Here is a 26,125-nt window from a genome sequence, read left to right as displayed (position 1 = left end):
ATATAAAATAAAAACCAAACACAAATACTGCTTGTTGGATCATTGGTACTCAAATGGGTTTATATCATTAGGCCTTTTACTGTTTATTAGTTGTTTCCAAATTAACTTTGCCCAGTATTCAATGTTGGTGGTTGGAATGTGTTCTTTAATTTCAACTTCCAAAATTATATTGCTGTTAATGAATGAATTTTTTTTTTTTAAAGTTAACATGGTAAAGATACTGAAAGATAATTAATTTCTTTTGATCAAAACAAAGATTTTTGTATGTATCATTCAACATTTTTTATAAACAGTGTTGACAAAATCTCATATGTCTTTTTCATTTCATCTATGTAATTGTAAAACAGAGTCAGCTACCCAAAAGAAATCAAAAGTAATTTTTTTTCTTTCTAATTTCGGTTGTTCCTGATTGGTTAAAAAGATAGGCAGACTTGTCCAGGCCTTCCAATGAAAAACCAGCAGAGCAATCAAACTAGGGAATACGTTCGCACTTCAAACAGATATAGTCACTCATATTACAAACAAGACACTAAGCCCATAAATCATGCATATTTTCAGTGTAGACACAAACAAACAATGTGTGTGTTTGGCTCCATTGAAAATTGTGGTGGGTTATAATTATTATGATGCACCCCTAATGGGGATTGTGTCTTGTTTGTAATAGTGGCTGTTTCCATTTATAGTGTGTACACATTCCACAGTTTGGTTACTCTCGGCTGGTTTTCATGGGTAGGTCTGTAGACGTAGTGTCTAACCTTATCACAAATCACTGTAAATCAGAACACATAAACATATTGATAACATCTGTGCAAACACACATGATCGGCAGATGGTGACAGCATGATCTCTCATAAAAACTTGATCACCATACCAGTTAGTGTGTTTCTTTCTCACTGCCATGATCAGCTTTGAAAGGCGACAGCAGTTGAAAAATTAAAAAGACAAGGAAACCTATAAGACCTGTTATACAGTGAGATGTGTGCAAAAACATTTCATAATTTAATTCTTGACCTCAAAATTAAGAGTATGAACATTATGCATGTTACTAAACTCACAGCATCATTTTTGTGCCCTACTCATAGTGCAACAGTTGCTGGAACAGTGTTGAGAGCTTAAAAGACATTAAGAACAGAGTGAGTGAGTGTATGATTTTACACTGTTTTTAGCATTATTCCAGCAATATCACGTCAAGGAACACCAGAAATGGTCTTCACACGTTGTACCCATGTGGGGAATCAAAACCAAGTCTTAATGTCTTAATACACACATGGATGGCAAGTCTTTAAACTGCCACATCTACAATGAATGACCTGGGCCTTATGCCACAAAGTGTCCTTAGCACTATAACTGATGTTGGAGTACACCACAGTGCGGGAGTTACCACTGTCTTTGTGGAAACCTGTCCTGCAGGGATTTATCTAGACCAGCTCACAGGCTCTCTGAAATCTGAAATCTTTTATCACTCAATATCCTTCTTGACTCTAAAACTTAAAAATAATTCCCTATGCTGATCTGGCTTGAGCTGGCTTGAGCTGGCTAGCTAGACTTGCTTTTGTATGCATTTCTAGATAAAAAAAATTCATAAAATAAAAAATATATATATATATTCATATATTCCACAGTCATGGTGCAGGACTAACAGGCCGTTATTTAGCCCCAAGTCTGCAGCAAATGTCAGTTAAGTTTCCCAACTTCATATAATGGTTATAACTAATGTTATGGCTTTGTGGAGTAGTCCACTAATACAAGTAACAGGACCAATAACCTAAGTCCAGGAGATTGTAATGTTTATTATATGATTGCATTGAACATGTTGAATTCAATGTTGAAGTACCTCTGTATTAAATAAAAAAAATAAAAAATTTGAACAAACTAAAATGTTTTCCAATTTGCATTCTGAGAGCACTTAGTTTGAAATCCTAGATAAATCCATTCTGCCGCCCAGTACAGTATAACTCTGTCACCAGGTAGTCCCATCAACGTTCATCCACCAAACATCACTGTCTGGGCAAATATTAATAAACTACCTGCCCTGCCTTAGGATCCTAATCGCTGGTATGCTGTTCTGATATATCTAAATGAGCTTTTTACTCTGGTTATAAAAAAAGAAATGACTGTGATGCAGGAAGGCAAAACTTCAAGTTTATCATATATGTTTATAAGAAATTCATACAAAAATAATTCAACAATATCAGAGTAGAAACTTGAGCCCAATTCATATTGTATTCTGAAACAAAACAGCTCTTTTTAAGTAGAACACTCAGTCGCATTAAAATCAGATGTTAGTGAAAGTTACCACAGTAGCAGTACTAAGATCTGCCTTTATTGTCATTGGAGATAACTACCACAGAAGATTTACATATACATGTATCAAGACATTCATTGGAGCCAATAACTAATAAATATGTCTGGGTAAAATAATTCCAGTAACAAATTCTAAGGCCTTACCAATAAGTATATGGCACTTTATGCCCTGTATGAAATAATTTAAACAAAAATATTTTATATTAATATTACTGATAAAATCAAATTGAAAACAGAAATACAAAAAAATAATGGATGGCATCTCTGTGACCCATCTCCCTCACTCAATACATGTTTTGTGTACTGGAGAGGATAACCTTGACCTGGAGAGATTAACCTTGACCCAGAGGTCTAGATTAACCTTGACCTGGAGAGGTTAGGTTAATTTTGACCTTTGACATCTGTGATATGGACACAGAAGCAAAATGCCAACAGAAATATTCCGGAATCCCTTGCTGTTTAACAATGACTACAATAAATAAACTTAAAGCGGAAGCATTTCTTTCATCTGAGCAGGTACTTCATGTGCCCTTAACAGTGATTCAGCTTAACTCTTAAATCTTGCATAAACATAAACTCACCATAAAATTGGATTTCCAATCTTTCATGAAAACAGTAATGAATGAATAAATAGGGTTAACAATGGCTTGATGTCTCAACACCAGACCTCACTAGGGGTGCAAAAGTTCATCAAGGTGAAATGGGACTTAATGTTGCGTTCCAAGATTGTTGCACTAATATAACGATGTGCATGCACATGTGAGTGTGTGTGTGTGTGTGTGTGTGTGTGTGTGTGTGTGTGTGTGGCTGCTTGTATTAGTCTGGACTAATGCTGATTTTATAGTGCTAGCCCACTTGCTGCAGTATAACATGAATACCCTACTCAGACACAGCATGCCGACTCTGAGATGACCAATCCTTGTTTTAGCCCCCCATGCCAAGCACCACTTAGTGAAACAACAAGTACCACCTTTTCATCTCTTATGGGATGATGTGGCCGGGAATTGAACCCCAGCCCTTCCACTAGACCATGAAGACGGTCATATAATTATCAGTGGCAATATTATTTACAATAATTATTATCTCAAATGTACTAAATATATTTAATGCCCGTCTTCATTCCTTTCAATGATTTAACATGACACTGAAGTGCTGAGATTGTATGTATCATAGTGTGTATCCCCAAGATAAGTATCATGTCTTGGTCACGTGTATCATTACAGCCCTAGAGTGTGTGAGTGAGTGAAAGAATGAGTGAGTGAGTGAGTATGGCTTTATGCCGCTTTTAGCAATATTCCAGCAATATAACGGCGGGGGACACTAGAAATGGGCTTCACACATTGTACCCATGTCGGGAATCAAACCCGGGTCCTCAGCGTGACAAGCAAACACTATAACCACTAGGCTACCCGACTGCCCCAATGAATGAATGAATGAATGAATGAATGAGTGCATGTGTGAGTGAGTGAGTGAGTATAGGTTTACAGCACTTATCAGCAACACCAGAAATGGGCTTCACACATTGTACCCATTGGGGATCGAAACCCTGGCATTCAGCATCACAAGTGAACGCTTTAACCATCATTGTTTCAGCCTTAGAAGTCACTGGAGACTACAACCACGTTGGCAACGGATCCCTCGTGGTAGCTGGTGGAGCTGCTGTTGATTCCGCCATGAGCCACATTCACAAGAAAACAGTTCTCTGAAGTCGACACTGGCTGAGCGTAGAGGTTACTTGGGTCAGAGGTCAAGGCAGTGATAGCATTTGTGGCATCACTTGCCTGGAACCAATGATTCCTATTGCTTCCGGTGTCATTTGACCAATAAGATTCAATGTTGCAAATTGGCTGACGGGGAACATGATTGGCTGCCTCGGAGATAACTGCAGCTGCACCTTGAATGTCTGCATTCTGATTGGTTAATCTAACATTTTTTATGCTTTGCATGATTGCATTTCTTTGTGGTTTTGGTTGTCTCTCTTTGACATGGACTATCTTGGTTCCTTCCTGTGGTTGGGAGGGATCGTCCCCTCTGACATACAGTCCAGAAAAGACAGACAGTGAGTCTAGTTTCTCACCAGTCACCTCATCAGGGTGACTAGTCAGAAGGTGGTCACGGAACTCTTTGCCTGTGTTCGTCCCAAACTCACAAAATTTACACGGGTATATTTTTAGTCCTTGATGTTTCTTTGTTTTGGCAATATGTTTCCTAACGTTTTCATGTGTATTGCATGTATACGGGCAATAAGGGCACTTGAAGGGTTTTGAACCTATATGAATACGCATATGTCTGCGTAAGTGGGTGCTACATCCGGCCTTATATGTACAGTACATACAATGGTGGTCACGGATACCAGAATGAGTTTTTACATGGCGCTGGAGACGGTTTTTAGTGGTTGCACCAAAACCACAAATATCACAAAGGAACTTTTTCTCTTTGGTATGTGTAAGCATATGCATCTTGAGCTCATGTCGCATCACAAATGTCCAGGTACATCCATCAATGGGGCATTTATGTTTGCGCTCACCGTGACGTTTCATGTGTGCTTCCACCTGTTTCTTTAATGTGAAGACCATTCCGCAGACATCACAGATGCACTTACTACCCTCCTTTTCACTTGAATGTTGTTCCATGTGGTTCCGGTAGGTTTCCAATTTCTTAAACTCACGCCCACAAATATTACACGTGTTCTCAGTAAGACCCATGTGCATCATCAGATGTCGACGGAGGGAGAGCTTAGCTACGAAAGACTTTTCACAGAACCGGCACGTGTAGGGTTTTTCGCCTGTATGAAGCCTTAGATGCTCCACAAGATGATCTTTTTTTAAGAATTTTCCACACTCGGGACAAGACAGAGAGGTGTTTTTGGGCAAGTCTTCTAAGAGTTGCAGATGATCCCCATACAGCTTTGTAACCTTGTCATTCCCCTTAGTGATCTCGTGCAGTGAAGCCTCATTGTTGAGGTGGTTGTGCTGGTACTCATAATGGAAGTTTCTCCACCTTTCATCCACAAACTTCATGTCACAGATGCTGCACTTGTAGAACAGGTCCGACGCTGTTTCCGTGCTCCTCTCCATCTGTTCCTGGTGATAACGGCCCGAGCAGTGGATGCGATACGCCTTCAGAGATAGGAAGGTGCTGCTGCACATCTCACAGTAGTGCACCTCGTTAGGGTGAACCTCATCACAGTGTGGTCGGAGGTCAGAATACAGGCCACATGCAAAGTCACAATGTTCGCATTTGAACACCTTTTTCTTCTTTCGCTTCCTCAAGATAATCTTCTTGTTTGTGTGAATGCTTTCTTCTTTTTCTTTTGACTCAAATCCAAAGTCACATTCTTTCTTTTCATCAGTTTCTGGAAAAGCTTCGTCCTCCTTATCAAATATCACCATGGCATCATCTTCGTTTTCATCCTCCTCCTCACTCGATGCTTCATCTGCAATCTTCACCCCCTCTTCAGTCCTGATCCCATCATGTTCCAGTTCCTGTGTCCCAGCGAGGTCCTTCTCCTCCTCCTCCTCCTCCTGCTTCACATTTATCCCTTCGGACAGCTTTCCTCTCAAGGCTTGGTCCAACACCTCCAGTGCAGCATTTTGCTTCAACTTATTTTCATGCCTCCGCGATTTAACATGGCTACTTAAAGCTCCTAGAACAGCAAATGATTTTCCACATGGATCACACTTAAATGGCCTTTCTTTGGTATGGTTCCTTCTGATATGTACAATGAGTGCTGATGGAGACACACAAATCTTACCACAGTCCGGGCATTCTGGATGATGGCCCCCCTTCACACGAATAAATGGCTTTGTGAACTGTCTCTGTGGGTGGCGATAGGCGATATGGCGACTCATACGTTTTCTGTTGTTCATTACGACACCACAGTATTTACATTTAATCTCACAGACATATTCTTTGATGATGCACAAGTTTGGACACTTCTTCATTTCAACTCTATGCTCTGTGCCCTTGACGTGATCATTCAGGGACTTGCAATCATTGGCCATGAACTTGCACACAACACACACAAGCTGCCCAACAGCCTTGGAGCAGCTGGACACATGCTCTGCACTGTCAACATGGTTAAAGAAGTCACACTCCCGATTGAAAAAGAAACAGCAGAGTTTACACTGATAAGGACTGAGTCTCAGCACCAGCTGATGGTACTTCTGAAGCATGTTCACTGCCTCAGGATGCTTCATGGCACGATTTCTATGGAAATTTGTTACAAGATGTTTTGCAATTTCATATCTTCTGTGGAATTTCTTATCACAAACAGTACACACATGCACTTGTTTTTTAGGACTCACCCCCTGACCATCACTCTCGCTCTTACTCTTTCCTGTCTTCTCTTGTTGCTCTTCATCCATCTTCTTTGATTTCTCACTATCTTTTGCAGTAACTGTGTCTTTGTGTGTTTTGGACCCGAAATGATTGGAATAGAGAAATCTATTATTGAAAGTCATATCACAAACCTTACACTCATAGTTCCTTGTGTCTATTTGTTTGCCTATGGATGATGGGGCCTGTTTCCCTTTGGATGCATGACCTTGCTCTACTTTGGATGCATGACCTTGGTCTCCTTTGGATGCAGGTCCGTGCTTCCCGTGTGTCATCCCTGGTTTCCACTTCCCGCCATGTCGGATTGGCCCTGCTCCAAGTCTCCATTTCATCTTTTTACCCTGAGGCTTGTAGTGAGGACCTTCGCCTGGCTTCCACTTTCCTCCTGTGTGGGAGTTGGGTGGGTTGTCAAAGTCATCATCCGAATACACATCAAAGTTACAATCTAAATCATCATCAGAAGGCAAGTCTACGATATCCTCATCAGAACTGAAGTCGAGATTACTCAGGATTTTCGAGATTGGAAGATCAATGTCTGCATGATCTTCATCATCAAATCCTTTTGAGTGATGATTCAAAGAATCTCTGCCAAATCCACTGGGTGACTTTTGCTCCCGTGCTCCTTTGCTCTGCAGCTCCAGGGACTGGAAGAAGTCTTCACAATGCCCCGAAGTGGTTGTGGGCATTACAGAGTTGGGATCAACAGCTCCTCCCGTAATTGGGCTAAGATTTGCGTTGATGAAGCGTGAAAGAGGTGAATGCACCTCAACAGATAATGTGTTATGCGAGTTCTGGTTTGTGTCTGGGGCACTGAAAGACAGACTGGGTGATGCTGAAACGTTCTGCTGGGAGATAGATGGTAAGGCAGACTGCAATGGCTCTGAAGCTATTGCTGGTGGGAGTGGATCAGCTGTCAGAGATGAGGACAATGTTGAAGGCATGGTATTAAGCTGTGAACTGGGGGCATGGAAGAGACGATTGGGTTGACTGCTTGGGGGTGTAATACCTTGACATGGTTCAAGGCTAGAGTAATGACTAGATTCTGAGACAGATGTGGGAAGAGTTGTGGCAGCAGTGGTAGAGGTGAAGGTTGGGCCACTTAAAGTCTGCATGGGCTGAGTATAGGCGTCTGGGTGGGTTTGGGGGAACAGGAGTTGGGACGAGAACTCCTTGTCTGTCCTCTGTCCCAGTCCTGATAACATGGAGGATGGATTGACAACATTCTGGTCTGTGCTCATCAGCTGGAGATGACTGCTGGAGGTGATCTGTGCCTGGTATGTGTTGTCAGGTGCAACAGGATGAGGCGTATCCGGCTGGATATCTGTCTGCTTCTTTCCATGGCACTGGTTCTTTTTGTGGACAATGTAGTTGATGAGGCCAACAATGGTCTGGTTGCAGACCAGGCACAAATGGGTGTCAAACATGTCATCCTCCATTCCTGAAACCACAAAAACAAACATTAGTTACAAAAAAAAAAGTTACATTAGGTTTGTCCATACATCAATGAAATCATAAAAATTAACATATGTAAATGTGAAACATGTATTACATGCCACCATCAAGGCTGGTGCAATTGCTACATGATTTTTCTGAAACAGTGATCTCTACCAATACCTCAATTTAACAGTAGAGTGAGTTAATGCAGTTTTATGTAACGGTTTGTTTGTTTGTTGTTTAACACCACACTGAGCAATATCCCAGCTATATGATGGTGGTCTGTAATAATCAAATCTGGACCAGACAATCCAGCGATTGACATCATGAGCATCGATCTACGCAGTTTGGATAGGATGACATGCATCAACCAAGTCAGCGAGCCTGACCACCAGATCCTGTTAGTCACCTCTTACGACAAGTATGGGTTGTTGAAGACCTTTTCTAACACAGATCTTCACTGGTCTTATGTCATGGTAACAAATATTCTAGCTATATTAGGCCAGACTGGAAAAGACCGGAAAACCAGTGGTTCGAAAGTATGAGCAAAGATCCATGCGATGGTACAATCTTGCACACTCAACAAGGCCACACATTGTAACTACTCATACCTCACTTCAGTCAGCAAGTACAGAACACTAGGGAATTATTTCCATAGGGATAACACCAGAAAATATTTCAATTGTAGCAGGACATGAAGGCGTCATACTGATAACATCCTGACATGGGGGGTAACCTACAAGGCATCCAAACTTGCATCGCAAGGGCAATGGCTGGACTCATATCTCAAGACTACACAACAAACATCTATTTAACTCCTGGAGTCTTTAAAGAACAGATCTACAAACTCAAGTTATAGCATCAGGAAACTGTCCAGTTTGTTAGTTTTATTGCTTTTAAACTTAACAAACAAAAACAAATCTTTTATAGTATTTCCTACATGTATTTTATTCCAGATAGGAAGAAACAATAGCCATTGACAACTTGCCTTTTGATCTTTTGCCATGTGAGAATTGTCATCTGATATTATGAGTAACATGTCATCAGCAAGATCTATAAACTATATCTGTTCCTCACAATATGCTTGTGCGTAAATAACAACTTTGGGGAAATTGCCAAATTGGTGAAACATGGATATGGTGCTGACAAATCTGAAACAAAAATCAGGGGGAATCTTCAAACCAATATTCTTGCATCCTTAGATATGTAACTCTGTACAGCGAATTGCGATGCCTCAGTGTGTGAGTGAGTTTGGTTTTACTCCGCTTTTAGCAATATTCCAGCAATATCACCGTGGGGACACCAGAAATGGGCTTCACACATTGTACCCATGTCGGGAATTGAACCCGGGTCTTCGGCATGACGAGCAAACGCCTTAACCACTAGGCTACCCGACCGCTGCTGGAGTGCCTTAGAAGACTCGGCCACCCATACCCACATGTCACAAAAAGATATATTCACTTTTGGAAACACTGATCATGATGTACAGAATGTTGTTGTGTTTTACAACATCTTATTCATAGCAAGTATTACCAGTGCCACCTACACTGCAATGCAATGCAACAACAATCCCAGGCTGAAATGCACACAGAATATGAAATGTGGTTTGTACACTGAAATCAGATGTTCGTATCAGAGAAACTAGCATGAAAAGATTATGAATAAAAATATTAAAAGCTTGACAGAGAAATGTTTTCAATCTGTACCAATTTCTAAACCATCCAATGTCCAAATATTTTGAGTGATTTGTGAAACAAAAAGTACTGATACTGAATGAAATGTTTCATGTATCATATCACTGGGATTAATATCACAGTTCACTGGTGAATGGTTTCAGCTTCACCAGCAATATTCTTTCACCAAAAGCTGAATAGCATATCACAACAAGATGCTCAGGACCAATACAATATTGATCATATGGGGTTAAGTTAGTGAAAAAGAGTTTTCCCAATGTAAACATTTAATTTTGACAAAGATAAACTGTTAGAAAATAAGGAAAACAGGTTCATTATACTGATTCCACCACAACTAGTTAACTTCTAGAGAATGAAGTGAGTGTGGTGTGGTGTGGTGTGGTGTGGTGTGGTGTGGTGTGGTGTGGTGTGGTGTGGTTTGGTGTGGTGCTGTGTGGTGTGGTGTGGTGTTGTGTCAGGATTAAAGCAATGTAGCATTAATGCAGCCAATCCAGGCGGCCTGTAATTAATCCAGCCAGGCCAGGCAAGCCAGTGATCGATAGCAATCAACAACATTGGGGCACTGTGACAAACTGTAACCACCCAATCCTCATAGAATGTCTCTCAACAGGCATGGGAAACTGGGGACTTATTCTGTCCCCAAATCCCCAGGGGGTTCCTTATTTTTGAAGGCTCTTAAGCCCAGTGTGGAACCAGTTCTGATCCAGTGCTCCCACAGGGGCACCAGGCTGAAAATTAAAAGATTGCCACTGGCCACATGAAAAAACACAGTTTGGAACGTGCGTTCTTGTTACAGAGTATCTTTACTCGAAACCTGAGACAAAAATATTTCTGAAATAAATTTCAGTTATGTCCATATGTAAAGAGTGGATGCCTGGACAGTCCTCTGGCCATGAATATATTGATTGCTAGTAGCTTTCATCTATACATGTGCTCCATGGGACCTGATTATAGTCTGTGTCACCATCTATACAAGCAAGATGGATGCATGGCACTCATCAGGGTCAGGTTTCAACTAGGTCCTATTTTAGGACAATGACAATGACTGTCAAAGAGTCATGAAGAATTGCAAAGAGAATTGGTAATAAAAAGTAGAATGTCTTATCAAAGAATGGAATAATAATATTCATGTCCAGAGACTTTTGTCTGAAGCCAAGTCCCTGAAGGAATGAAGATATATTGTTCTGTTAAGGAAATCGCCCATTATTATGTGTATGTTTGGTAATGTAGGCCACATCCTTCCAGTTTTGAGACAAGAGTGGCAACTGATCTCTCCAACCCAAACCCGACAACCTTCCTGTGTGGAGACTAACGGGAAACTGATCTCTCCAACCCAGCTGACACACTACCTGTGTGGCAACTAACAGGATACTGATCTCTCCAACCCAGCTGACACACTTCCTGTGTGGCGACTAACGGGAAACTGATCTCTCCAACCCACCTGACACACTACCTGTGTGGAGACTAACGGGAAACTGATCTCTCCAACCCACCTGACACACTACCTGTGTGGAGACTAACAGGAAACTGATCTCTCCAACCCACCTGACACACTACCTGTGTGGCGACTAACGGGAAACTGATCTCTCCAACCCAGCTGACACACTACCTGTGTGGAGACTAACAGGAAACTGATCTCTCCAACCCAGCTGACACACTACCTGTGTGGAGACTAACAGGAAACTGATCTCTCCAACCCACCTGACACACTACCTGTGTGGAGACTAACAGGAAACTGATCTCTCCAACCCACCTGACACACTACCTGTGTGGCGACTAACGGGAAACTGATCTCTCCAACCCAGCTGACACACTACCTGTGTGGAGACTAACAGGAAACTGATCTCTCCAACCCAGCTGACACACTACCTGTGTGGAGACTAACAGGAAACTGATCTCTCCAACCCACCTGACACACTACCTGTGTGGAGACTAACAGGAAACTGATCTCTCCAACCCACCTGACACACTACCTGTGTGGCGACTAACAGGAAACTGATCTCTCCAACCCACCTGACACACTACCTGTGTGGAGACTAACAGGAAACTGATCTCTCCAACCCACCTGACACACTTCCTGTGTGGAGACTAACGGGGAAACTGATCTCTCCAACCCACCTGACACACTACCAGTTTGGAAACTAACGGGGGGGGGGGGGGGGGGAAGTGATCTCTAATAGGGCAATCAATCTCTGTCACCTGACAACCTTCATGTATTGAAAACAGAAGAGCAACAGCTCTATAGCACCTTGGTGAGTCCTATGTCCAAACAAACATTCAGAGATATGCCAAAACAAATGTTAACTACAACGCACACAAGATCCTCCTGCCCACAATAACACACGTTATCATCAAGCATCCCCCAGTATGTAATGACTATAGGAAATTTTCTTCCTGACAATCAAATATTGAAAAGATAAATTAACCTTTACATGAAAACTAACCAAATACACTACACCACTGCCCCATACACAACCCTGTCAAAGATCCACTTATACTGCATGAAGAATAATTAGTGTCTGACTGTTCACTGTAGATAATGGTTGTAGTCAGTGCCGCCCAGCTCAGGTTGCCAGCTCTCATGGACAGTAATGGCTGCCTTGTTACTGCAGCTGAGTGACAGACAGTGTCAGGGACAGACATAAAACCGTCACAGTCTTTCTCTATCACCATGTCAGGGGTTTAATGGATAGCCAGCACCTGCTCCAGAGACAAACCCGGTGCAGTGACAACAGGGCCTGGACACTGGGTTTTATTTTTATTTAACTTGTCCATAGAGATTATTTTGTTTTACATTGTGTTTTACCTAGTTCTGCCTAAACCTACTCACTGGTTCCTCTAACAAATATTTACACCAAAAGGATCATCTGTATGTTTAGGTAGCTCAGTGGTTAATGCATTCTCTTGTCAGACTGAAGGCTGGTGTTGATATGAGTAGCCATTTTCAGTGTCCAGCAGTTGGAAGATACACAATATTCTAACTAATGTCATGGCAATAGTTCAGTTCTATCATGATCTAATGTGAAATTCATCTGCACCATCACTGGTTGTTGAAACAAAAGATTGCATGGGGACTTTGGTTCAGGGAATTTTCTTGAAGAGGATTGATAGAGGACCGACTGGAAACTAACTTGGATTGACTGGGGGGTCGACTGACAGTGTCTGAAATACTGACATGGAGTGACTTAAAGCTTGGGATGGTGTCTATCTGGCCACGAACTGTGGGGCTGACTGGGGAGTTGACTGGGGAGTTGACTGGGGGATGTCTGGAGGCTGACTGGGGAGTTGACTAGGGATGTCTGGAGGCTGACTAGGGAGTTGACTGGAGGATGTCTGGAGGCCGACTGGGGAGTTGACTAGGGATGTCTCTAGGCTGACTGGGGAGTTGACTGGGGGATGTCTGGAGGCTGACTGGGGAGTTGACTAGGGATGTCTGAAGGCCGACTGGGGAGTTGACTGGAGGATGTCTGGAGGCTGACTGGGGAGTTGACTAGGGATGTCTGGAGGCTGACTGGCCGTTGACTAGGGATGTCTGGAGGCCGACTGGGGAGTTGACTGGGGGATGTCTGGAGGCAAACTGGGGAGTTGACTAGGGATGTCTGGAGGCAAACTGGGGAGTTGACTAGGGATGTCTGGAGGCAAACTGGGGAGTTGACTAGGGATGTCTGGATGCTGACTGGGGAGTTGACTAGGGATGTCTGGAGGCAAACTGGGGAGTTGACTAGGGGATGTCTGGAGGCAAACTGGGGAGTTGACTAGGGATGTCTGGAGGCCTACAGGGGAGTTGACTAGGGATGTCTGGAGGCCGACTGGGGAGTTGACTGGGAGTTGACTAGAGGATGTCAAAGGTTGACTGGGGATTTCTGGGGTTTGACGAGGGGGATGTCTTGAGGCTGAGGAATCACGGGCAAGGGATACTGGAGACCTAGCCTTCCCCAGATCACCAAAAGGGACAGCACTTCAGATTCTGTGATGATTTTGCACTTTCTAGCAACATTTAGCACCATATCAATTACCTCTCTAACCTTCAGAAAATTTTCAATTATTCATTTTGACATCTTGAAATACAGAACAGACATCAATATGAAGATAACTGACTAAGAATATATACTTGTTTTTAGAGAAAAAAAAAAATCATCATATAAATTTTCACTTTGAAACATTTATTCTTTAAAAATGATTGTTTATGAGCAGCTATTTATGAGATGGCTGAGTATCAAGATATAAACTTGGTATTAATAGGTTGGTTCCAACAACAAACCGATCATCAGTTATAACAGACCTTCATGAATAGATCCATATTTCATGTATTTTGCAGAAGAAAAAGAATAAATCAAAACCCAAGACTACCATGATTTGAAATAGAAAAAAGAATCAATTCCCAGAAAAGCAAATGCTAGATTTCTTACATATTAATGACGAGAGGTGACACAAGTATTTGTAAAACCAGCCGAGGTGATGTGAAATACGGTTTAAGGTATTGCACTTACAGAGTGATGTAAATGCACATGCATGCCTGCTTGTGTCCATCTGCTTGTACGGCTGTGATCTCTCACTACAACGCTACCTTTGGGGTCCAAATAATTGCTGAGCTTTATGGACGATCAGAGGTTTAACAAAGTTAGAGTCGTAAGGGGTAGATGACCAACACAACAGTACATGCTCTGCCTACCTAACACGATCTATGATGCACGTTTCAGAGTTTGACAAACAGATTAAAATAGTAGTTGTTTATGATTCATAGTGTAAAAAAAAGATTTATCGAGTGTCCTGCGCCTAAAAACCCCACATCATATCCCTTTCAGCGAATTCAGGTAAACGAACAAATATAACAACCTTGGTCAATAAAAGTATGAAATTTAATATAAGCATCATTAGACATGATGATTTACCATTTAAATTGAATTCCATGCTCTCCAAGGCATTGTTTTATATGCAGAGAGAGATTACCATGTGTATTTTCTTGTAAACTAAGCATGAAATAGCAACCAGCTGTACACACTTTTGCTAACAATCTACCAGTGATTCAGTTAAAAGGTACCCAATGATTCAACTTCAAAGGATTTTGATGCAATGTTTGGAAGAAATTGTATCTGAAATTATTAATTTATCAGAAATAATATATACCAATATTGTGTTATTTTAGGTGGAGCTTTTACTATGTATAATTAAAATCATAAGAACAATAACTCTAGCACTTTCGTACAGCTGATTGCTTTTGCAGGATATTTTTACGTATGGAACAATTTGTATACATCCATTCTCTTGCACAAAAAGTTCATTTCAAGGCATCTATAGCAGTAATCTGACCATGGTTGTTGTAAATAACGGTGAGATGTGCGATCTACCAATCACTTCACTGTTGCTGATGAGATGGTTAAGAGGATCTAATCATGTATAGATGAAATTTTACCTCCCTCACTAAAATAACCTTTTTACTACATAAAACACTGGCAATTGATCTTTTGTTTGTTCATTTGTTGTTTAACGCCGCACTCAGCAATAGTCCTGCTATATGATGGCAGATGAGCATCGATCCATGCAATTGGGATCAATGACATGCATCAACCAAGTCAGCGAGTCTGACCATCAGATCCCGTTAGTCGCCTCTTAGGACAAGCATAGTCGCCTTTTACGGGAAGCATGGGTTGCTGAAGACCTATCCCAACCCGGATCTTCATGGGCCCAATTGATCTTTACATGAATACAGGGCAACCAATCAGTCATCCAACATTAATAAGGAGCATCCATCCTGTGGTAGATCCTGACACCTCCACTGATAAGTGGGTCAAACCCACCCCTGTGGGCTATTACACAGTCTTATTATTTAACCTAAGATAGCTACGCAATAAATCACAAAGAACAATGAGTGAGTGAGTATTGTTTTACGCCGGTTTTAGCAATTTTCCAGCAATATCACGGCGGGGCACACTAGAAATGGGATTAACACACTGTACCCATGTGAGGAATCGAACCTGGGTCTTCGGCGTGACGAGCAAACGCGTTGACCACTAGGCTACTGGTACCCTACCGCCCCCAAAGAACAATGAAGATTGAAGCATGGTTTAAATCACGATAAAAACATTGTTAGCATGATCTCATTTCTGGAGATTCGAACATGCGATCGCAACTTGATGACGCAAATTGGATGACGATATTTTTGAGAGGGTAGCGAGATGTAGCTGGGCAATGTAGATAAACGCAATGGCCGAACGATTGCGTCCAAAGGTTTGAGAGATATGACAATCGGTATTGGGAGAAAAGGGACAGGTAATCCATGTGAGAATTGTGAGAATATGTATATATATATAAAACCAAATTCCCCCCTCTATTCATAAAATGGATTATCCAACATTGCTGAGGACAGATTTTATTCAGGGAGTCATCATTATTTAAATAAGGGTAAATATTTTTAAAGCTTATAAATACATTTTATTAACATCATTAAAGAGGCTATACATAATATTGAAATCCCATATAAGAAATAAATGCCAGCGCCCCTAATGGTTTATTCTCCCTGCAGTGCTTTATTGTATGATAAACAAGTCCCGTTTGTCATTAATTTTTTAAATTCACATTATCAATTAAATAAGCATATGTGTAAGACATAAAACGTTATATAATACACCAATGGCATAAGTATGCCTTTCCTTTGTTGGTTGGTTAACGCTGCACTGCGGTCTGTATGTAAATAATCAGGTCTGGGTAAGCATACACAGCGTTAGAAATTGACACCAGTCCTGTAGTCCGTGCCAAACAGCCCAATAGTTAAGGTATTAAAGGACTAGTAGAAATTTGCCATTTTTAAGGGTTTTGCTATGTTATCATTAACAGGACAAGTAAACCAAAAATGTTAGTTTCTACCACTGATACAAGTAAGATAACCGCAAAAGGGATTTTTTTTAACTTGTGTGATAAATAGCTATTTACAAACAACATGGATTTCTTTTATGTTTGATATTGTTTTTAGCAATGAATAGGGGACTGTATCAATGTTGCCAAATGATAGCCTGCGACCTTGGACACTAACCCGAAACCTAGTCAAGTAAAATTCTGTTCGGTCTGAAGCACAGCTGAAAAAAAATCCAAAGGATAGCATTAAAATGTACACGAAATTATGCTAAGAACCCCATTGAGGCTTGTACACTCTTTGGAACAGATGGCAAGTGGTAATACTATTGCACCTAACATATTGATGGCATCCTAGTTGAATGACACCTGCACATAAACATCTTGTCCAACAGTTGAGAGACAACAATAATAACCCTCAGCGTAGCACTTCCCTGCAGCTGATCGCTATTGCCGCTTATTTTATTTTCACATGAAACAATTTGACCAGTCACCATTGAGGCTCCCGCGCACGTGCTCGCGAGAACTACATGTTGACATAGAATCGTCAAACTACAATAAATATGACTTTTAACAAGTCAAAGTATGGCATTTATAATATATGTGAATCCATTCTCTGTCAACTAAAGTTTGTTTCAAGGCATCAACCAAGGTAATCTGACCATGGTTGCTGTTAACAATGTTGAGTTGTGCAATCTTCTGATCACACGATTTCGCCGAAATTAATTAAGTCAATATGGAAAGGAATTTTGAATAAAATTGATGAAATAAGTTACAAACATAAGTCCAGATATACAATGAACACTTTTTATAACAAGACAGTGTAATTACATGATTAATTTGCATACTTCAGTATGGATTTGTTGACATGGTATTTCCAGTGTTATGTGCCCATGGTTATGTCTTTGCGTTGGGTGAAAAAGACATCAAAACTCATTATGGTGTGTACCCAGCTGTGTTTTTTTATATAAAGTGTGCACTATACTCAAGAAAAAATCCTGTAATCATTCTGCACAAAAACACCTTGTCCAACAGTTGAAAGACAACAATCAAATCAAGCAGATAACTGTTGATATGAACATTTATTCTGGGAAGAGTTATTTCCAGTCAGAAAGATCATTCGAATCTGTTGATTTTGTAGGTAGAGTAGAGATTTCTTCATTACTGATAAATGGTGGAAATATTATGACTAATTTTGATTTAAGCTCCAACTCGGGTTCCAGTCAAAATATCCAGATTCTAATTGAAAGTAACACCAACTAAAATGTACTGTAGTTACTATCCAATTTCCCATATGAAGATTTAAGATTAGAAGTGGTCTGGAGCAAGCCATGCATGTGGTAAGAGGTGACTTATGGGATCTGGTGGTCAGGTTTACTGACTCAATTGATGCATGTCATTGTAATGATATTCATGTCAATCACTGGATTGTCTTGTCCAGACTAGATTATTTACAGACCGCTGTCATATAGATGGCATATTGATGAGTGAGCCAACAAACAACAACCCTATCTAGAGTGGGAGCCCGGCCTGGTTTGATTAACTGAAGTCATGAAATATTATCACCGGTATAATAATACTATATTATAATGTTGTTGTCACTGTTATTCCAGTTTTAAATCCGCTACAACACATGTTCAGTTATTTTCAATCAGGTAGTTCAAGGAACTTTTTACTGGGCTAATAGATTTTCCACAAAAAAGTTACCAAGTTGTTTGCTTCGCTTCAAACAACAAAGTAATGAATGTATTTCCACACATAATATTTCATTAGATGTTAACAATTTTGATGTACATGTTTCCAGAAGCAACCATTAAGATAAAACCGATTAAAAGAATTCACCACTTAGTGGAGTGAGTGAGTGAGTGAGTGAGTGAGTGGGTGGGTGGGTGGGTGGGTGAGTGAGTGAGTGAGTGAGTGAGTGAGTGAGTGAGTGAGTGAGTGAGTGGGTGGGTGGGTGGGTGGGTGGGTCGGTGGGTGGGTGGGTGAGTGAGTGAGTGAGTGAGTGAGTGAGTGAGTGAGTGAGTGAGTGGGTGGGTGGGTGGGTGGGTGGGTGGGTGGGTCGGTGGGTGGGTGGGTGAGTGAGTGAGTGAGTGAGTGAGTGAGTGAGTGAGTGAGTGAGTGAGTGAGTGAGTGAGTGAGTGAGTGAGTGAGTGAGTGTTTTATGTCATCCTGGAGCCTGGTCCAGGTAAACGGATCGTGGTTGCTACTGTTGAGCAGGACATGCTTACCCTTTGCACAAACATTCATATAATTTTCACGACTCTTTTGCCCTTTATGCCCAATGTTTTAGCAGATAATCAAGACAAGTTACTCTCTGGCGTTGACGTTTTATATTTACAGTGTCCCTCGGGGCATGCAGTATTGTTACCTGTTTCCTCAGATCTCACCACAATCATGTCATTACCGTGTTTACTTCAGCAACTATGAGGATAATTTTGTTTTTATCTTAATTCACTTCCCTAGCACTTCCAAATATGGTTTTGGGTGGGTCACATGACCTGTAGCTTAACTTGAGCATGTCAAACAAGCTTGTTGACAGTAACCGATTATGTCATATACCAATCTGTCGTGTCTGCCATGCAGGATGGCCTTCAAGCGGACACCTGGTAATCGCGCCCAGAACATGAAACACACTTCAACCAGTCTTTCATGAGTATAAGTGTTTTTTTACAACACATCAAAATACAGACTCGAAATTAACATTTAAAAAACCCCAACTCCTTTTTCAAAACTGATGTTTGTTCGAGGATACAGTGTTTTTCCATTTTTGAAATAGATTTATGTGCATTTTTGGTTGGCAGGTTTTCAAAAAAAATTAACTGGTTTCGTGAAACTGCATTACAAATACTACATTCTAATAATAAATAGCCCTCCCACTACTGACCACTCTTTACAAAGATACAAAAATAGTAGCACCGTCGGGATTGGTCAGACCATACCTCTGGGCAGCGTAACTGAATAGCGTAACAAAACATATGCAAGGACTGCCTAAATATGTAATTTTTCATCATAGGTCTGTGACAAGGATTTTTTACATCCCCCTTAATTTCAGCATTGCTGATTAGGTCTTTCATGATGTTAGAATTGAATGGGAAGTATATGTATCACATACTACCCAAAATAAGTTAAGGAACATCCGGTTATTTCATATGACACTAGTTAATCTGTCATGGCAAGTTGGTTCCTAACTTCTTTTGAGTAGTATATTATGGATAGTGTTATCAATGAGAAAAAAACAGATAGACTTGATAATCATGATCAGATATATATGCAAATGAGGGACCATAGCCGAAACTAATCTTTAAATAAGCTCCTAACATCAATACAATGTGTACATGCTCAATAAATTATAGCCTAACATTCCCAATAAGTTTAGATATATGTTTCTGGAAGTAATTTTGTACACAAACCTTGCTACAAATCATTTGTCACTATGTGATAGTGGGAAATTTCACTCTAGCAGCGTATTAATGAGCAGTTTCTGAAGTAGCTTCAGTGAGAGAAAATATGTCTAAAACATTTATAACGATAACGTGATAAAGAGATTATTACCCTTATGTGTTTCCACATCGTAAGTGTCACACATCAGGAATACCGTATTCAACGTAATAAGCGAAGGATGAGATATCAAAGCTACTCTTGTCTTTTAAATGGCAGTGCTGGCGGCAGTGGCCAAATTGGAACAAACTGTTAAAGCAGTAATGATAGTTCCATGTTAGGCTGTGTAACTTGAATGTTTCCACTTGAAACAAAGAGCATCTGTATCACGTGACTACTGTTGACACTATTTCTTTCAGTGAGTTCCACTCGATGCCGATGATTACGTGACAATGCCTTAATACCATTTTTTCAGCAAGCTCCATGCTCTGACAAATCTATCAAATGACAACCGCTAGACATCATTTCTTTCAGCGAGTTCCATGCTGTGACCGATCGATCACGTGACTTACGCTTGACATCATTTCTTTCAGAGAGTTCCATGCTGTGACCTACATGCCGTGACATAATCTGACTGCACCGGCGGCCATTTGCTTCATTGTTGGCTGGCATGCAGGAAAGACAAGCATGTCGTGAGACGTACATATCGTGGACAGGCTACATGTTTCACTATGGTTTTAGGAGTTTTTAATAACTGCATTTCCTCTCTTAAAATCTGACAGGCTGATGTGGTCAGGTCTGATGGCCAATATGGGCAAATGTGATATATGGCCATGAGAGTGCTGAAGACATCTTGGTTCACACTGGGCCTTCTATCATCACGCTGGGAGTTAATGAAAATTAACGATACCTGAACGGTGTGCATATGACTTTTGTGCCTGGCCAAGTGAACTTGCATGCAGGTTCCTTGCTTCCAATGTAAGGGCATTATGGAACTGCACTGTCCTCCGTGAATAGGGAGATGTAGGGCCGAGCCAGATGAGACAGGGATGATTAATGGTGGGGGGGACACTGCATGCAATTCTTCCATGACGATATTACAGTGCATACATGTTTCATGATAATATTACAGTGCGTGCATGTGTGTTTCATGACAATTTAACACTGCATGCATGTTTCATGACAATATTACAGTGCATGCATGTGTGTTACGACAAAATTACAGTGCATACATGTTTCATGACAATATTACAGTGCGTGCATGTGTGTTTCATGACAATTTAACACTGCATGCATGTTTCATGACAATATTACAGTGCATGCATGTGTGTTACATGACAAAATTACAGTGCATACATGTTTCATGACAATATTACAGTGCGTGCATGTGTGTTTCATGACAAAATTACAGTGCATACATGTTTCATGACAAAATTACAGTGCATATGCATATGTTCCATGATAATATTACAGTGCATGCATGTTTCATGACAATATTACAGTGCGTGCATGTGTTTCATGACAAAATTACAGTGCATATGCATATGTTCCATGACAATATTACAGTAAATGCATGTTTCATGACAATATTACAGTGCATGCATGTGTGTTTCATGACAAAATTACAGTGCATATGCATATGTTCCATGACAATATTACAGTAAATGCATGTTTCATGACAATTTAACACTGCATGCATTCTCCATGATAATATTACAGTGCATGCATGTTTCATGACAATATTACAGTGCATACATGTTTCATGACAATATTACAGTGCATGCATGTGTGTTTCATGACAAAATTACAGTGCATATGCATATGTTCCATGACAATATTACAGTAAATGCATGTTTCATGACAATATTATCCTGCATGTCTGTTTCATAACAATATATCACTGCATGCATGTCCCATGACAATATTACAGTAAATGCACTTGAGCACCATAAAAATACTACACTGACTCATGTTTGCATTTCCCCCCCATTTTTTCTGTTCTCAATCATGATCAGTCACTAATCAATCATGTTATGTTTTTTCAAACCTAACGATGAATCTTGACTGTTTGACTATAGTTGCAGGGCCAAACAACCCTCAAGACTAAAGTCACCAAAACAAAAAGGAATCTGTGGACAAATAAAAGAGATCCCCATTCACAAAATCCCAGATCCAAGAATATCAGATACCTTGTGTGTTTTTGGGTAAATCTACACTTTACCGGATACTAGTTATCACAACAGTAAAAGCAATATTCTTATTTCAGGCTTATCAGAATGATTTCTGTCCAATTAAATAAATGAAATTTGTATCTTAGTTGTTAGTGTATCATTTCTAAATGAAGAAATGTCTGAATCAAAAAGGAAAATTAATCCCCACTTAAATAATATCTCAAGTGCAAATAGTTTCTTAATTTTGATTACAGCTAGAAATAATTGTTAAACAGCTTTTAAGTTATTTTATCCACAATCCTGCAAATAAATCCTATCACAAGTCTAAATGTGAAACTTGAAACAAAAAACACCACCTAAATAAACCATCTGGGTTTCACACTATCGGCAGCTTTAAATCTGACATAATCCAGGATGACTCAACCCTTAATCCTAGCAATAACCTCTGTTTACATGTACTCTCCATATGCTAGGGGAATCAACTGACACACATAAATCTTGATGGTCAAAAACCATGACAAAGAAAATAATCATGGAATCAAGGTCGATAGGAGACGAACAAGCTGTCAATCATCTTGACAGGGAAATCCCCTACTGGCGATAACGACCCCCTGCTGCTTTGGAAGGTGATCTGGGATCACCAACAAGGTCACAATCAAGTATCAAGGTCACACAGTTGTAGTGCCGTTACAATATACTAAAGTGAACTAAAAGTGAATTATTAAATGTGAGAAAAAGATTACAGATTATCATAATCTTAATGAAAGTAAATATGATGTATGCATGGAAGATAATACATAATTTTCATGAAAGTTTAAAGACATTTCTACCTTTGATCATAAGATCTGCCTATATTTTCTCGCAATGCTTCCATGTTTGAGGTAATGACATTCAAAATAAATAAAACCAAGCTCAAGTATGCCTTTTTAACTATTCACAGTCTGCAACTTTAGCCACTCGTCTGAAGCCCTAGTAAACGTTTGTTCAGTTAAGTAAGCACACATATTAATTAATTGTCCCAGAATAACACAACATTCTTCTGAAAATTATGCTAAGAGGCAAGCTTGGGCAAGTATAGTCTTCAGAGACTGTTTTTACTTTCCATCCCCACTTCACTTCGGGGTCCACAGGAAAATACACATGGAACCGAAAGGTACATGTACCAAGCAGTTGCATGTACACCTCATAGAGAAGTGTAAAATGGATTGCAATCTTCCCACTTGTTGTGATTTTGAAGAGCCATGTTATTTCTAGCATAAAAATACAAACAATTATAATTTTCAGAAATTAGTTATGGAAACCAGCTGACAAATAAAAAGACCCTTCTAAAAAAAACCCATCTACTTAAAAGATAAACATAATGTGTTTTCAGAACTGCCGATATTATTGTGTCAGGATATTTCATTTAGAACCAGAGGTGACATATTGATACACTCTAATACAGTGCCATCCCAATACACCCTAGAAGAGTGAGACACCCTGATACAGTAACACTCAATACACCCTAGCACAATGATATACCCTGATACAGTAACACCCAATACACCCTAGCACAATAATACACCATGATACAGTAACATCCAATACACCCTAGCACAATGATACACCATGATACAGTAACACCAAATACACCCTAGCACAATGATACACACTGATACAGCAACACCCAATACACCCGAGCACAATGATACACCCCGATACAGCAACACTCAATACACCCTAGCAGAATGATACACACTGATACAGTAACACCCAATACACCCTTGCACAATGATACACCATGATACAGTAACACCCAATACACCCTAGCACAATTATAACACTGATACAGTAACACCCAATACACCCTAGTGCAATGATATACCCTGATACAGTAACCAGTAACACCCAATACACCCGAGCACAATGATGCACACTGATACAGCAACACTCAATACACCCTAGCACAATGATACACCATGATACAGTAACACCCAATACACCCTTGCACAATTATAACACTGATACAGTAACACCCAATACACCCTAGTGCAATGATATACCCTGATACAGTAACACCCAATACACCCTAGTGCAATGATATACCCTGATACAGTAACACCCAATACACCCAAGCACAATGATACACCATGATACAGTAACACCCAATACACCCAAGCACAATGATACACCATGATACAGTAACACTCAATACACCCTAGTGCAATGATATACCCTGATACAGTAACACCCAATACACCCAAGCACAATGATACACCATGATACAGTAACACCCAATACACCCTAGTGCAATGATATACCCTGATACAGTAACACCCAATACACCCAAGCACAATGATACACCATGATACAGTAACACCCAATACACCCGAGCACAATGATACACCCCGATACAGCAACACTCAATACACCCTAGCACAATGATACACCATGATACAGTAACATCCAATACACCCTAGCACAATGATACACCCTGATACAGCAACACCCAATACACCCAAGCACAATGATACACCATGATACAGTAACACCCAATACACCCTAGTGCAATGATATACCCTGATACAGTAACACCCAATACACCCTAGTGCAATGATATACCCTGATACAGTAACACCCAATACACCCAAGCACAATGATACACCATGATACAGTAACACCCAATACACCCAAGCACAATGATACACCATGATACAGTAACACTCAATACACCCTAGTGCAATGATATACCCTGATACAGTAACACCCAATACACCCAAGCACAATGATACACCATGATACAGTAACACCCAATACACCCTAGTGCAATGATATACCCTGATACAGTAACACCCAATACACCCAAGCACAATGATACACCATGATACAGTAACACCCAATACACCCGAGCACAATGATACACCCCGATACAGCAACACTCAATACACCCTAGCACAATGATACACCATGATACAGTAACATCCAATACACCCTAGCACAATGATACACCCCGATACAGCAACACCCAATACACCCAAGCACAATGATACACCATGATACAGTAACACTCAATACACCCTAGTGCAATGATATACCCTGATACAGTAACACCCAATACACCCAAGCACAATGATACACCATGATACAGTAACACCCAATACACCCGAGCACAATGATACACCCCGATACAGCAACACTCAATACACCCTAGCAGAATGATACACACTGATACAGTAACACTCAATACACCCTAGCACAATGATACACACTGATACAGTAACACCCAATACACCCTAGCACAATGATACACTCTAATACAGTAACACCCAATTCACCCTAGCACAATGATACACCATGATACAGTAACACCCAATACACCCTAGCACAATGATACGCCCTGATACAGTAACACCCAATACACCCTAGCACAATGATACACCCTGATACAGTAACACCCAATACACCCTAGCACAATGATACACCATGATACAGTAACACCCAATACACCCTAGCACAATGATACACACTGATACAGTAACACCCAATACAATGTATTGGTACAGTGTTACAAACCACATAAACCACTCGGTCATATAGCTGGAATAATGCTGAATGCAGCGTTAAACAACAAACAAACAAACAACATAAACCACTGCATAAAAATCCAGATGTAATAATAAATTAGGACACTGCAGTCTCACAAGTATATTTTTACCACAGGTAATAAACTTAAAATTTGTATATTTCCTCAACATTTACGAGCAATGCAAATTTTTACAACATTTTTTTTATAAACTCCTGTCAAAGTAGGAAGATGTTGGCGAAATTAATGGTTCCCGTCTGACATGTGGGTGCACTTCCCTCACAGACAGGTAATGTGATGGACAGGTAATACATGTCAAAGCCACAGCAAAGCATCATGTCCCATGGCTGGACCAATCAAAATACTGGCATTATTATGCCATGTTTGTCTGA

General features: G+C 40.4%; 1 protein-coding gene across 2 annotated transcripts in view; it reads right to left on the bottom strand.

Moving 5' to 3' along the window:
- Positions 1–3,746: 3,746 nt before the first annotated feature.
- The window catches only part of LOC124135342 (zinc finger protein Xfin-like), a 39,219-nt gene continuing 16,840 nt past the window's right edge, over positions 3,747–26,125 (bottom strand). For both annotated transcript variants that reach the window (XM_046500629.2, XM_046500627.2), the window contains one exon: positions 3,747–8,080. In XM_046500629.2, coding sequence (XP_046356585.2) covers positions 3,900–8,078 — 4,179 coding nt within the window. In that variant the 5' untranslated portion in view covers positions 8,079–8,080 and the 3' untranslated portion in view covers positions 3,747–3,899. The remainder of the gene's footprint in view (positions 8,081–26,125) is intronic.

This window comes from Haliotis rufescens, unplaced genomic scaffold (assembly GCF_023055435.1).
Source record: "Haliotis rufescens isolate VD_foot unplaced genomic scaffold, xgHalRufe1.0.p SCAF_19, whole genome shotgun sequence".
In the NCBI taxonomy this organism is placed as follows: Eukaryota; Metazoa; Mollusca; class Gastropoda; order Lepetellida; family Haliotidae; genus Haliotis; species Haliotis rufescens.
This window is presented reverse-complemented; position numbering and strand designations above follow the sequence as displayed.